The sequence below is a fragment of the Protobothrops mucrosquamatus genome, unplaced genomic scaffold (assembly GCF_001527695.2).
Source record: "Protobothrops mucrosquamatus isolate PMUCROS unplaced genomic scaffold, P.Mucros_1.0 scaffold873, whole genome shotgun sequence".
NCBI lineage: Eukaryota > Metazoa > Chordata > Lepidosauria > Squamata > Viperidae > Protobothrops > Protobothrops mucrosquamatus.
The window spans coordinates 86,815-100,985 of NW_015387127.1; the positions used below are offsets into that span (position 1 = coordinate 86,815).

At 43.0% G+C, this 14,171-nt stretch overlaps 1 protein-coding gene across 1 annotated transcript in view; it reads left to right on the forward strand.

The window, feature by feature from the left end:
* ABCA3 (ATP binding cassette subfamily A member 3) overlaps positions 1-14,171 on the forward strand; it is a 48,123-nt gene that overhangs the window by 30,567 nt on the left and 3,385 nt on the right. The window contains exons 18-26 of the mRNA XM_015819188.1: positions 954-1,227; positions 2,038-2,242; positions 3,603-3,822; positions 4,061-4,219; positions 5,334-5,506; positions 8,726-8,860; positions 10,671-10,865; positions 11,862-12,049; positions 12,919-13,089. Of these exons, the coding sequence (XP_015674674.1) occupies positions 954-1,227; positions 2,038-2,242; positions 3,603-3,822; positions 4,061-4,219; positions 5,334-5,506; positions 8,726-8,860; positions 10,671-10,865; positions 11,862-12,049; positions 12,919-13,089 (1,720 nt within the window). The remainder of the gene's footprint in view (positions 1-953; positions 1,228-2,037; positions 2,243-3,602; positions 3,823-4,060; positions 4,220-5,333; positions 5,507-8,725; positions 8,861-10,670; positions 10,866-11,861; positions 12,050-12,918; positions 13,090-14,171) is intronic.

The following is a 14,171-nucleotide window of genomic DNA, read 5'->3' on the forward strand; positions in this document are numbered from 1 at the left end:
AGTCCACAAGTCATAAAAGAGCCAAGGTTGCCTACCCCTGGCCTATAGTCATGTTGGCCATATGATCACAGAAGCATCTTCAGTCAACGCTGGCTTCCTCGGCTAAGAAATGAAGGTGACCATCACCCCTTAGAGATGGGAACAATTGGACAGGGGAAACCTTTACCTTTATCTTTACATTAAAAGAATCTTAGAAGTCTAAAAGTACAAATCTCCTACCACTTTCTTTACAGACTAGAGACTCTAGGAAGCTACTTTTTTCACCCATTATGTAGCTGTGGGCTAAGCCCTCTTTTATCTGCTCGTTCCTTTCTTTGTCCTGTTTGTCAAAGTCTTTCTCTCATATCATTACATAAACCTACATCATTGCTTGACTGCAGTCAACCCCGCAAGGTAGACCAGGAAATCTGCTCCAGCGGAAGGCTAAAACCACTTTTATTATGATTGACTAGAATAACAAAGTCAGACGGTGCTGGACCTCACCCCCTTCTTATGCTCCAGTAAAATAGAGAAGTGTCTGCTTGAGCCACTTCTGAATGTTATCTCTTTGTTCTGGGCTTTAAAAAATTCTTCAGCCCCTTTGGTCTAGACCAGGGGTGTCCAACCTTGGCAACTTTTAAGACCTGTGGATGGGTGATATAATGACTTGCAAAGATCACAACCTAATTTATAGGTTGTGAATTACTTTTTCTGAATCTGCTGTAATTTTGAGCTTTTGTTAAATGAACGATTGTAAGCCAGGAATTCCCTGTAGTCTTCATGGTTAGAAATTCCTGAAAAATCACTCTACAAAAGGCTTCTGGCCTTCACAGTTACAGCTTATGGCCCTTGCGGTTAGAAACAGGCGTGTCCCACATCTCCAATAAGGTAGTGCTAATGGCTGAAGCAGGGTGCTGGTCAGCGAGGAGGCCCTCTTGAGGACATCTCACTCCATGAAATGGATGTCCTTGCAGGGAACCTGGAGGAATACCTGATTTCTCGAGCATCCGAAGAAGCCGGAGCCTTTAATGAGTACCACATAGCAGCAGTTTCTTTCCAAGAGACCTCAAAACAGATGGAAGTAACCGCTCTTTTCAACAACCAAGCCTTTCATTCTCCCGCTGCCGCGTTGCTACTGGTGGACAACGCCTTGTTGAGGCTAATAGCTGGACCAAACGCCTCCATCACAGTGGCCAACTATCCACAACCTCGCAACATGACCGAGACAGCAAAAGACCAGCTCATGGAGTGAGTCCAAACTTTCTTTGTTTTTAATCTGTTTGCTTGCTTCAGATGATGATGATGATGATGATGATGATGATGATGATGATGATGATGATGATGATGATGATGATGATGATAATGATGGAAGGGATCTTGGAGGTTATCTAGTCCAACCCCCTGCTCAGGCAGGAAACCCTATACCATTTCAGACAAGTGGCTGTCCAGTCTCTTCTTAAAAACTTCCAGTGTTGGAGCAGTCACCGCTTCTGGAGGCAGGTTGTTCCACTGGTTAATTGGTCAAAGTGTCAGGAAATTTTTTCTTAGTTCTAGGTTGCTTCTCTCCTTGGCTAGTTTCCATCCGTTGCTTCTTGTCCTGCCTTCAGGCACTTTGGAAAATAGCTTGACTCCCTCTTTTTTGGGGCAACCCCTGAGATATTGGAACACTGCTATCATATCCCCCTTCGTCCTTCTCTTCATTAAACTAGACGTACACAATTCCAGCAACCGTTCCTTATATGTTTTAGCCTCCAGTCCCCTGATCATCTTTGTTGCTCTTCTCTGCACTCTTTCTAGACTCTCAACATCTTTTTTACATCCCATCTTAGATTATACCCCATCTTTCACTCAAGAACTCAAGATGGCGTAGGTACGCCCATTCCTTCATTTAGCAACCAAGTCCCACCCATTTCAAGTGTCGGTATCAACCAAGCTATCCCCGATTCCCACCCAGATCAATTGTAGTTCCACCAGAACTGGGGTAAAATGCTTTCTGGATCCAACTTTTAATCATAGTTTTTCCAGCTGATTGTGCTCTGTCTTTGTCATATCCCGCAGAAGCCAGACGGGTTTTGCCATTGCCATCAACCTGCTCTATGGAATGGCCTCTTTGTCCAGCACTTTTGCACTCCTTCTGGTGAGCGAGAGGGCCATCAAAGCCAAGCACGTGCAGTTTGTCAGCGGTGTTTACATGGTGAACTTCTGGCTCTCCGCGCTTCTGTGGGACCTCGTCAACTTCCTTACACCCTGCACCCTCATCCTGGTGAGTCCTTCCTGGATAGCTCATGTCATGCAGGGATTCTTATTTGATTCCAAAAAAAAAGCTTCACCGAATTGCGTTGAGGAGAAGATCCAGCTAACAGGGTCCATCAGCGGACCCATCAATCTTCTATTGAGGGAGGGAGACATTTTTGAATGGGAATGCTGATGTGAAAGAACAACGTGGAAATGCAGGATTCTGATGTGCATACACCTGTTAGATGGCATTAATACCTGGTTGAGTTATTTGAGCAGTAGTTGGACAATAGTGGAGATCAGAATGAAAGATTTATAGATTGAAGTTGGCGAGTCTCTGGGCAAAGAGATCATAGAAGGTATTACTCATTGCTGGCATCTGTTGGTTACCTGCTCTTCTGGATCTCAGATATGACACTCTAGTAGAGTTGGCCCTTAGTATCTTCCTAGATTCCAAGGTGTCTTTTCTAACCTGTTCGCTTTCAGGTATTAAGGACATCCAGAATTCACAGATAGATTTGTAGTAATGGAAAATTCTGGCCATTGTAATTACTTTATTGGCTAGTCCAAACGAAATGGAAGTCCAGAATGTGTTTATGAATCCCATTGAGCAGTTGGGTAGATGGTTACTTTTCCTGTCCAGGTTCCTTATTTAGGGAGGGGCGAAGGAAAGAAGTAAACATTTGAACCCTGTTCCCTTTAGCGACCAGAGGACAAGTGATAGGTTAAGCCTCTAGATAGCAGCTGTTAGTCAAAGTTCTGGATTCTTCTGGGTCTTAAATTGTAATAACAATTTCTGTTGGTATTCTGTTCATATTTATGTAGTGTATATCGGAGGTGGTGACCCTTTGAGAGCTGTGTGCAATGAAATTTCATTTTAATGTATGCCGATTAGTGTACATTCAAAGTGACTATAAAGTTATTATTCTTTCTGTTTTGTTCTATTCTATTCTGTTCTATTCTATTCTATTTTTATTTTATTATTCTATTCTATTCTATTCTATTCTATTCTACAATCTGTTCTGTTCTCTTTTCTTCTCTTCTCTTCTATTTTGCAATCTGTTCTATTCTATTCTATTCTATTCCATACTCTATTCATTCCATATTCTATTCTATCCTATCCTATCCTATCCTATTCTATTCTATTCCATACTCTATTCATTCCATATTCTATTCTATTCTATTCTATTCTATCCTATCCTATCCTATCCTATCCTATCCTATCCTATCCTATCCTATCCTATCCTATCTTATCCTATTCTATTCTATTATTCTATTCTATTCTATTCTATTCTATTCTATTCTCTATTCTCTGTTCCTTTCTATTCTATTCTATTCTATTCTATTCTATTCTATTCTATTCTATTCTATTCTATTCTATTCTTCAGGTGATCTTCCAAGCCTTTGATGTCAAAGCATTCACCGAGGACAACCATCTTGTGGATATAATGCAGATATTTCTTCTGTATGGCTGGGCCATTATCCCCCTCATGTACTTGCTCAGCTTCTTCTTTTCGGTAGCAGCCACAGCCTACACCCGCCTCACCATCTTCAACATCTTCTCCGGCACAGCCACGTTCTTGGCGGTCGTCATCATGAGCATTCCTGGTAAGGAGTTTGGACATTGTCACCTTGGCTGGATAGGTTTTAATGCAGGGCTCCCCAACCTTGGCCACTTTATGACTTGTGGACTTCAACTCCCAGAATTCCTCAGCCAGCATGGCTGGCTGAGGAATTCTGGGAGTTGAAGTCCACAAGTCATAAAGTGGCCAAGGTTGGGGAGCCCTGTTTTAATGGCTTTAAGCCACCAAGGTTAACTGTTCTTCCCACATTTCTTCTCTTTCAGAGCTTGGCATGGTGGATCTGTCCAACACACTAGATAAAGTCTTCCTAATCCTGCCCAACTACTGCTTGGGACAAAGCATCAGCAAGTTCTACCAGAATTATGAGTTCATTCAGTTCTGCACTTCTTCTTTTGAATCCCTAGTCATCTGTAAAGTGTTTAGTGAGTACACAGTATCATCTTAGATTTGGCTTCCTAGGCAGTTTTGAATTTAACAAGAGACTGCTATTGGGCATGGCAGCTGCGCATCTGAGCGGATCTTCAAATTCAAACTGATGAGGGAACCAAGTTTTATCCCAAGCACACTCATGTTCTTCTAGATCAGGGGTCTTCCAACTTGGCCCTTTTATGACTTGTGGACTTCAACTCCCAGAATTCCTCAGCCAGGCACGCTGGCTGAGGAATTCTGGGAGTTGAAGTCCACAAGTCATAAAAGGGCCGAGTTTGAAGACCCCTGTTCTAGATTCTCAGATCTAGAGGCACCAAGCAGAGGTAGATGCAATGTATAGGCACGCTCTGAATGCATTGATGTGTTATGAAGCAGCTGAAGAGAGATCAATCTTTAGCTTCTTTACAAAGTTCCCAGCATCTCAACAGACCATTATATCAGACCTTCTGGTGTACTATATTTCTTAAGAATTAATTAATTAAGTGATATTGATAGGTTCAGCTTCTGGTGAAGATATGGATAAATGTTCGCCATCCTAACTTTATTTAGTAATCAGTCCAATATTAATCTCATCCTTCCTTTCTTCTATTCCCTCAACTTTCTCAAGTACCATTGTTTTTGCTAGTTCCTCGTCCATTCCCATCACCTGCCCAAAGGACGTAAATGTCTACTTGCTGATTGTTGACTCAAGGAATCAGTCAACCTTTGTCCTTACTGACTCGCCCATTCTTTGCCAGCTCATGGTTCTATCAGTAACCAACTTGAGATCCATAATTCAGATACATCTATCTTAATTCCCTCATTCTTTCTCAACTGTCCAGCTTTCACAGCCCTGCATTATCCCACAAGAGACCATTGCTTCAACTCTTCTGATCTTTATTGCAATTAGAAAGGACTAACTTTCATAAAATAGGCAAAGTCCATATATTTCTTCTCCGAAACCCAGGGACACCATCCATCTCAACCCCATAACTCTTTCTGCATAATTGCGCCATACCCTTGACTCTCCGTTAGAGGTTTGGTGGAGACTTCAACCACCAGATGGTTGCTATCTCCTGAAATAATCCTTTTTTTTTTTTCTCCTTTCTTGGCTCTTCCTTATTCCAGATATCTCCTACCAGACCAACTACTTTGCTTGGGAAAACCCAGGCATTGGAAAATACTTGACAGCTATGGCAGCCCAAGGCCTCTCCTTCCTTCTCCTGCTCTTTCTCATTGAGACTAACCTTCTCTGGAGAATGAGGACCATTGTCTGCGACATACGACGGAGGCGGAAATGGGTGAGGCTTTTGCACAAAGGAATCCCTTTCTCGGCCGAGTCCTTTGGAGTTTCTCAATATTGCATCTAAGTAGACTTCCCACTCAAATTCTGCATGATGTAATGGGTGGAGGGGGAAGGTGGCTTCAGCTGATGCAACAATATGCCTAGAAGTGTGTAAGTGACACCCTGTGAATTTTCAGAACTTGGGAAAGTTGCTGGCCAGTTCTTCGGAGCTGCAACTACCTAAGCCAGTGTTTCTCAACCTTGACAATTTTAAGGCATGTGGACTTCAACTCCCAGAATTCCATAGCCAGCAATGCTGGCTGTGGAATTCTGGGAGTTGAAGTCCACATGCCTTAAAATTGTCAAGGTTGAGAAACACTGCTAAGCTACCTAAGAAAAAAAGGACTTGGAGTGACACGATAGCAGTGTTCCAATATTTGTGGGGCTGCCCCAAAGAAGAGGGGGTCAACCTATTCCCCAAAGCACCCGAGGTCAGGATAAGAAGCACTGGATGGAAACTAATCAAGGAGAGAACCAATCTAGAAATAAGGAGAAATTTCCTGACAATGAGAACAATTCATCTGTGAAACGGCTTGCCTTCAGACGTTGTGGGTGATCCATCACTGGAGGTTTTGAAGAAGAGATTGGACAACCATTTGTCTGAAATGGTATAGCATTTCCTGCTTGAGCAGGGGGTTGGACTAGAAGACCTCCAAGGTCCCTTCCCAGCTCTGTTATTCTGTTAAACCTTCAGCGTAGACCTCAAAACAGCCCACCAAGAGCTGGTACCTCAGTATAATTAAAGCTTGTAGTGTAATCATATTAAGTATGCCTAACTTATTTGATTTAATTTACCCTTTTGGACCTAGGTAAATATTTTACAAATCTTCTTTCTACTAAGACCAAAACCCAAAGGAGTTAACCTTGCTCCCAATCTTCAAAATTGGAAAAACCTAAATTAACATTAATCACAAATCAAAGCCGAAAGATTCATCAGTTTGAATGTACTGAAGGTCTAGACCAGGGGTCTTCAAACTTGGCCCTTTTATGACTCCCCCCCTCCTCCAGAAATGTTTGGATTTGTACACAAAACTTTTAAAAGCTTGGCGGTGGTTTTCTGCTTATGCATGGAGAACTCTTCTTTTAATTGCTCCAAAATCTTGCTTTCTCCTCGAGCGATTTCTGCATGAAAATATAGCCATTCCCCCCCACCCCCACGTTTGCTGAACTTCAGGACCCAGAATCCTTAAGTCAGCCAAGCCAATCGCTCGGAATGCTGGGAGTTGTAATCTCAGCTCATCCAGAAGCTATTGCATTGTGCAACAGCGGGTTAGCTGCAAGGATGTTTTTGCAAGTGTCCTAAATCATCTGCAATTACACTTGACAATTATTGCAAGCTCTGCTAAATTGAAGAGAGAGGGAAAGAAACAAAACAGCTTTGCCAATCTGGGTGGGAAAGTTACTCTATAGCAGGGGTCTTCAAACTCGGCCCTTTTATGACTCGTGGACTTCAACTCCCAGAATTCCTCAGCCAGGCACGCTGGCTGAGGAATTCTGGGAGTTGGAAGTCCACAAGTCATAAAAGGGCTGAGTTTGAAGACCCCCTGGTCTAGAAAATAGGCATCAAGGGATGGTTCTTAATTGAATCATGCCATCATTAAACCAGTCTGGCTTCCCCCATTGACTTTGCTTGTTAGAAGCAGGCTGGAAAGATTGCAGATCACAATCACATGACCACCAGACAATGCCACTATCACAAAGATGAGCCAATTGCCAAGTGCCCAAGTTGCAATCACACGATCGTGGGGATGGTGTGAAGGTCATCACTTTGAAGTCAGGTTATAAGTAACTTTTTTTTTAGGCTGTTGTAATTTCAAACCGTTGTTAAAGAAAGTCAAGGACTACCTGTGCTCAGATTAATCAAAACGATTGGAGAGATTTTTCTCCCATAATAATAATAATAGTAGTAATAATAATAATAATAATAATAATAATAATAATAATAATAATAATAATAATAATAATAATAATAATAATAATAAAAATAATAATAATAATAATAAAAATAATAATAAAAAAGTCATAGAAAATGATAAAATTAAACTGCTCTGGGACTTCAGAATTCAAACAGACAAGCACCTGCAACATAACACCCCGGACTTAACAATTGTCGATAAGAAAGACAAAAAAGTCTGGATAGTGGACGTGGCAGTGCCTGGAGACAGCAGATTAGATGAGAAAGAACTGGAGAAGATCACAAAATACAGAGACCTACAAATAGAAATAGAAAGACTGTGGCAAAAGCAAGCAAAGGTAGTACCAATAATAATAGGCACATTGGGTGCAATCCCAAAACAACTGGAGCACCACTTAAACACCATCGGCACTGACGAATTTGCCATTAGTCAATTGCAAAAGGCGGCCTTGCTAGGAACTGCTTCCATCCTGCGACGATATCTGTAATACCATCAAACATCCACATCTGCCTATCCCAGGTCCTTGGTAAGGACCCGATAGGTAGACAAAAATGCCAGATCCAGTCTGAACATCTGGCTGACTGTGCGATGATCCATAATAATAATAATAGTAATAATAATAGTAATAATAGTAATAAAAAGTTGGAAGTGAACTTGGAGATCATCTAGTCCAGTGGTGGCGAACCTATGGCACGGGTGCCAGAGGCGGCACTCAGAGCCCTCTCTGTGGGCACGCACGCCATCACCCCAGTCCTAGGCCTTCAGCTGGGTTTTATAAAACCTTTTCGCTTTAGGCCTCCGCCGCCGTGTGCAAAAAAAAAAAAGGTTCAATCAATCAGTCAATTTCAACCTCTCGCGGGAAAAAAAAAGATCTTGCAAAGTTGGAATTGATTGACTGAACTTTTTAGTCCCACCCAGTCTGCCGTTACCACCGGAGCCACGCCCACCCAATAGGCCACACCCACCCGGCACCCGACGATGGATTAAGTGGGTTTTGGGTTGCATTTTGGGCACTCGGTCTCTAAAAGGTTCGCCATCACTGATCTAGTCCAACCCCCTGCTCAAGCAGGAAACCCTATGGCCATTTCAGACAAATGGCTGTCCAGTCTCTTCTTAAAAACTTCCAGTGTTGGAGCAGTGTTGGAGCATGTAATTATAAATTCAGTGTTGCCCTCCAGCTTGTTTTAGACAGAACGTGTCCCTTCCAATAACTTGCTTCTGATATCTCTCTTTGGCTGGTTTTTCATGCTGTTCAACAGGTCATGCTGCTAAACCAAGTTCCGGTGCTTCCAGAAGACCGGGATGTTGCTGATGAGAGAAAGAAGGTGCTGGAATCACCAACAGCATCCATTTCTTCATTGAATAGTCCTCTTGTGATTAAGGAGCTTACCAAGGTAGAGGTTCAACGTAGCTTCCAAAACGTTATCTCTCACCGAAACCCCATCAAAATAATGTAAACCGCTTTTGAAGTACATACTTTCTATGCAAAAAAATAAAAATAAAAACCCACAATTTGTCCTAAGAAATAGTAGATGGTCCTAACTGGGCCTGAAACCTACAAAGTAATTCTGTGGTAGGATGGGCAAGGCTGGAAAGATAGCATGCAATGAGCCTACACAGAATTTATATGCTTATGTTGTTTCTCCGGAATTAAGTAAACCCTTAAATCTCATTGTAAGCAATAAAGATAACAGAACCCCTCTAAATATTGAACTGGCTTTCTGTGAAAAAGGGTTGGCTCTTATTGATTGATTTGATTTTCCTCCTGCTTTTATTTTGGGTCAGCTCAAGATAGTGTCCATACCTACGTTTTCGTGGCTTAAAGAAGTTTCCAGCCTGGTGCTTTAACCACTGCACCAAATTACTACACTACACTAAACTTTAGCTTGAATCACGGTGGGACTCGGATTCTTTGTTACTGGAATTGGTTGAAAACATTGAGAACCACTAGAGCAGAGCTTCTCAGCCTTGACCACAGGAAGAAATGTGGACTCCAGCTGCCAGAATTCAGGATTCTGGGAGGTAAAGTCCATACATCTTAAAGTTGCCACAGTTGAGAATCGTTACACTAGTACAGTGATGGCGAACCTTTTAGAGACCGAGTGCCCAAACTGCAACCCAAAACCCACTTATGCATCGTCGAGTGCTGGGTGGGTGTGGCCCATTGGCTGGGCGTGGCTGCGGTGGTAACGGCAGACTGGGTGGGACTAAAAAGTTCAATCAATCAAGTCCAACTTTGCGAGATCTTTTTCTTTCCTGCGAGAAGTTGAAATTGACTGATTGAATCTTTTTTTTTTTTTTTTGCACATGGCGGCAGAGGCCTAAAGCGAAAAGGTTTTATAAAACCCAGCTGAAGGCCTAGGACTGGGGCGACGGCGCGCGTGCCCACAGAGAGGGCTCTGAGTGCCGCCTCTGGCACCCGTGCCATAGGTTCGCCACCACGGCACTAGTGAATCAGTTGCAAGTGGGATGTGCAGAAAAGCAGGGTACAAATTGAAAACCAAGCCATCTTCACCATCACCCTCGGTAACATAAAGCACTAATCGTAATAATTATAAGCAGTGAAATAACAACACATAACAAACAAAAAGTAGCACCACTTGAACACCTTCAGCATTGACAAAATTGCTTGACTTGGAACAGCTTAGGTGTTGAGATGATCATCTTTCAGACCATCAAACAACCACATCTGCCTCTCCCAGGTCCTTGGGAGGGGTCTACGACAACTCGTCGTAGCCAACTCACTGCGGCCAACTCATGGGACAATTGGCTATGGCCAACTTACCATAGAGTTATACTAATATTGAAGAAATAACAGAATAGAATCATTCAAGAAAGGATGCCAAGGGAGGGACAAAATGACAAAAATTAAAATAATTTTTAACTATTTTAAATAATTAAATTGAATGGTTGAATTGTCCTGTGTTGAGTTGGCCGTGTTGAGTTGGCCATGATGAATTGGTCATTGCGAGTTGACTCAGAGAGTTGTCCCAGTCCCCCTTGGGAAGGACTTGATAGGTACCCCGAAATACTAAATCCAGTCTGACTGTGCCACCAATCACAATAAATATATAATAATAAATGATTATAAGTCCACAATAATAAAAATAGGTAATAGTGAATAATATTAGCAGCAATCATGCCAGCTTTATATATTGTACATCTGATACCATTTCCCCCCCCCCTTCCACTTTGTTTCTCCAGGTATACGGTAGCAGGGATTCTTGTCTGGCTGTGGACAGAATCTCTCTTGCGGTTAGCAAGGGAGAATGTTTTGGTCTTCTGGGTTTCAACGGGGCAGGAAAAACAACCACCTTCAAGATGCTAACGGGAGACGAGAGCATCACTTCAGGAGATGCCTATGTGGATGGACACAGCATCCTGGCCAATATCAAAAAGGTAATGGGGGAATCGAGACAGTGGCCTAGAGGTGGAGCTCTTGCCTCATAATCAGGAGGCTGTGACTTTGATCCTTGGTAGTGGTAGATCAGACATGTCAAACACAAGGCCTGGGGGCCAGGATGGCCCGGGAAGCCATCCTGGAAACAGTGAGGGAACGGCCCCCGCTGCCTTGGCCCTGGCCCAGGCCGGCCGGGAGCCAATGTACAATTTTGTGGTGGCCATCTATGCTGAAACGTATTCAGTCTTAGCTCCATAAGCCCCCCCACCCCCCGCATGGCCTGAGAGGAACAGTGAGGCTCCTCCAGTGGACCATGCCTTGGCACTTGCCCCGATCCCACCCCCTTCTGCCAGAGACCCTCAGATCTGTCCCACTTCTGCCCAGGCCCCCATAGGCACCCTTGACGCGAACGATGTAAAGCTGGCCATGCCCACCCAGTAGGCCACACCCACTTCATCCACGCCTACCCAGTAGGCTGCACCCACCCTGGCCACACCCACCCAGCCCCCTGAGGGCAACCGCAGTGCTGATGTGGCCCTCAATGAAATTGAGTTTGATACCCCTGTGGTAGATATTTCTCTCTCTGGGTGCAATGAGTAATTGTGTCTGCTGTGAACACCGCATAGACGTCAGGAAGGGCATCCAGCCAGTAAATGCTCAGCTCCATTCAGTCACTCCGACTCCATCCTGGATTACAGGGTCGTTAAAAGAAAAAGGGGGAGTCGAGAACAAAGCAACAGCTGTTGTTGATGAAGCTGTCAGAGTTATCCTAAGGATAAGACCTAATCTGAGAAGGTCAAGACCGTAAAACCCTGAGATTCCTTGCAAACGACCGTTATAGACAGCCTATGGTGGGTAACAAGGTCAAATAGTTCTAGGAAAACCTAGGACTCGAACAGAAGACCCCACAACCGATAAGGACGGTCAAATCATAGTAGAGGGTATTCGTCCATCCGACCTCTACAAGTTCTCAACTTGATTTGATCTGCCTTCAGGTCCAGCAGCGGATTGGCTACTGTCCCCAATTTGATGCACTTTTGGATCACATGACCGGGAGGGAGACCTTGAGCATGTACGCCCGACTGCGGGGCATCCCCGAACGCTACATCGGCAGCTGTGTGGAGAACATGCTTCGTGGGTTGCTCTTAGAACCTTACGCCAACAAACTCATCCGCACATTCAGGTGAGAAGCCTTCTGAACCAGAGGTGGGTTAATAATAATAATAATAATAATAATAATAATAATAATAATAATAATAATAATAGTAGTAGTAGTAGTAGTAGTAGTAATATTATTATTAATAATAATAATAATAATAATAATAATAATAATAATAATAATAATAATAATAATAATAAAGTCGGAAGGGACCTTGGAGGTCATCTAATCCAATCCCCTGCTCAGGCAGGAAACCCGATACCATTTCAGACAAATGGCTGTCCAGTCTCTTCTTAAAAACTTCCAGTGCTGGACCATTCACCGTTTCTGGAGGCAGGTAGTTCCACTGGTTAATTGTTCTGACTGTCAGGAAGTTTCTCCTTAGTTCTAGGTTGCTTCTCTCTTTGGTTAGTTTCCACCCGTTGCTTCTTGTCCTGCCTTCAGGTGCTTTGGAGAATAGCTTGACTCCCTCTTCTTTGGGGCAGCCCAAGATACTGGAACACGGCTATCATGTCCCCCCTCGTCCTTCTCTTCGTTAAACTAGACAGACCCAATTCCAGCAACCGTTCCTTATATGTTTTAGCCTCCAGTCCCCTGACCATCCTTGTTGCTCTTCTCTGCACTCTTTCCAGAGTCTCAGCATCTTTTTTACATCATGGTGACCAAAACTGGATGCAGTATTCCAAGTGTGGCCTTACCAAGGCCTTGTAAAGTGGTATTAATGCTTCACGTGATCTTGATTCTATCCCTCTGTTAATACAGCCTAGCACATTCACCTCCTACGCTCATCCATGATGGGAGGTGGGACAAAGTGGGAACAGGGCCTTTGTTTCATGATTAGAAATGGCTGGTGGCAACTATTATAGGTAACCTTTCTCCCTCTGTCTCTGCAGTGGTGGGAACAAGCGGAAACTGAGTGCAGGAATTTCTCTCATTGGTGGACCTCCTGTGGTGTTCCTGGATGAACCTTCCACCGGCATGGACCCTGTTGCCAGGCGCCTATTATGGGATGCAGTCGCTCGGACACGGGAGTGTGGGAAGTCCATCATTATCACATCTCACAGGTTGGCTCCGTTTCTTTGTCTTCCATCATCCTGGGGCAAAACAATTGGATTTCTGTCAATCTCTAAGGAAATGTTTTTCAACCTTGGCTGCTTGAAGATCTGTGGACTTCATCTCCCAGAATTCTCCAGCAATTCTCAGAGTAAGGGCAGAGGGTCCTTAGTTTTTTTAAAAAATATTTTAATATCCTGCACTGGACGTGTTTCAGTTGCATGCCATGTTTTCAGGGTAGCAGGACGCTCAGATTTGGCAATGCAGTCGAAATAGGCTGGAATGCATAATACATAATCATGATAGACATCTATGTATATAAAAGCACACGCATACATCCGAACGTGCCCACACAAACACACACATGCAGAGACACTTGCACTATTGACCATTATAACCACATGATAGATTTTTTTTTAAAAAAAAGTAGTTCTGTTTTTACTTACTTTTTTTAAGTGCCAGTTATGAGTTGGTATACATCTGTGTTTTGCTCTTTTTCTTTTCTTTTTCTGTTGCTAATTTAAAAGCAATAAAAATATTTTTCAAAAAAAGGGATGCTTGTGGACCAAGCCGTAAGGTAGGGATACTTCTTTACCACTCAAATCCAGCTCTTTTTCTTCTGCTGGGTCTCAGATTTCCTACGCCTACAAGTCTTTATGTATTTACTTATTAAATTCATATGCCATCCATCCCATAATTGAGCGACTCTGGGCCGTTTACTAGCTGTAATAATAGTAATAATAATAATAATAATAATAATAATAATAATAATAATAATAATAATAATAATAATAATAATAATAATAATAATAATAATAATAATAAAGTTGGAAGGGACCTTAGAGGTCATCAAGTCCAACTCCCTGCTCAGGCAGGAAACCCTATACCATTTCGGACAAATGGCTGTCCAGTCTCTTCTTAAAAACTTCCAGTGTTGGAGCATTCACCGCTTCTGGAGGCAGGTTGTTCCACTGGTTAATTGTTCTCACTGTCAGGAAGTTTCTCCTTAGTTCTAGGTTGCTTCTCTCCTTGGTTAGTTTCCATCCATTGCTTCTTGTCCTGCCTTCAGGCGCTTTGGAGAATAGCTTGACTC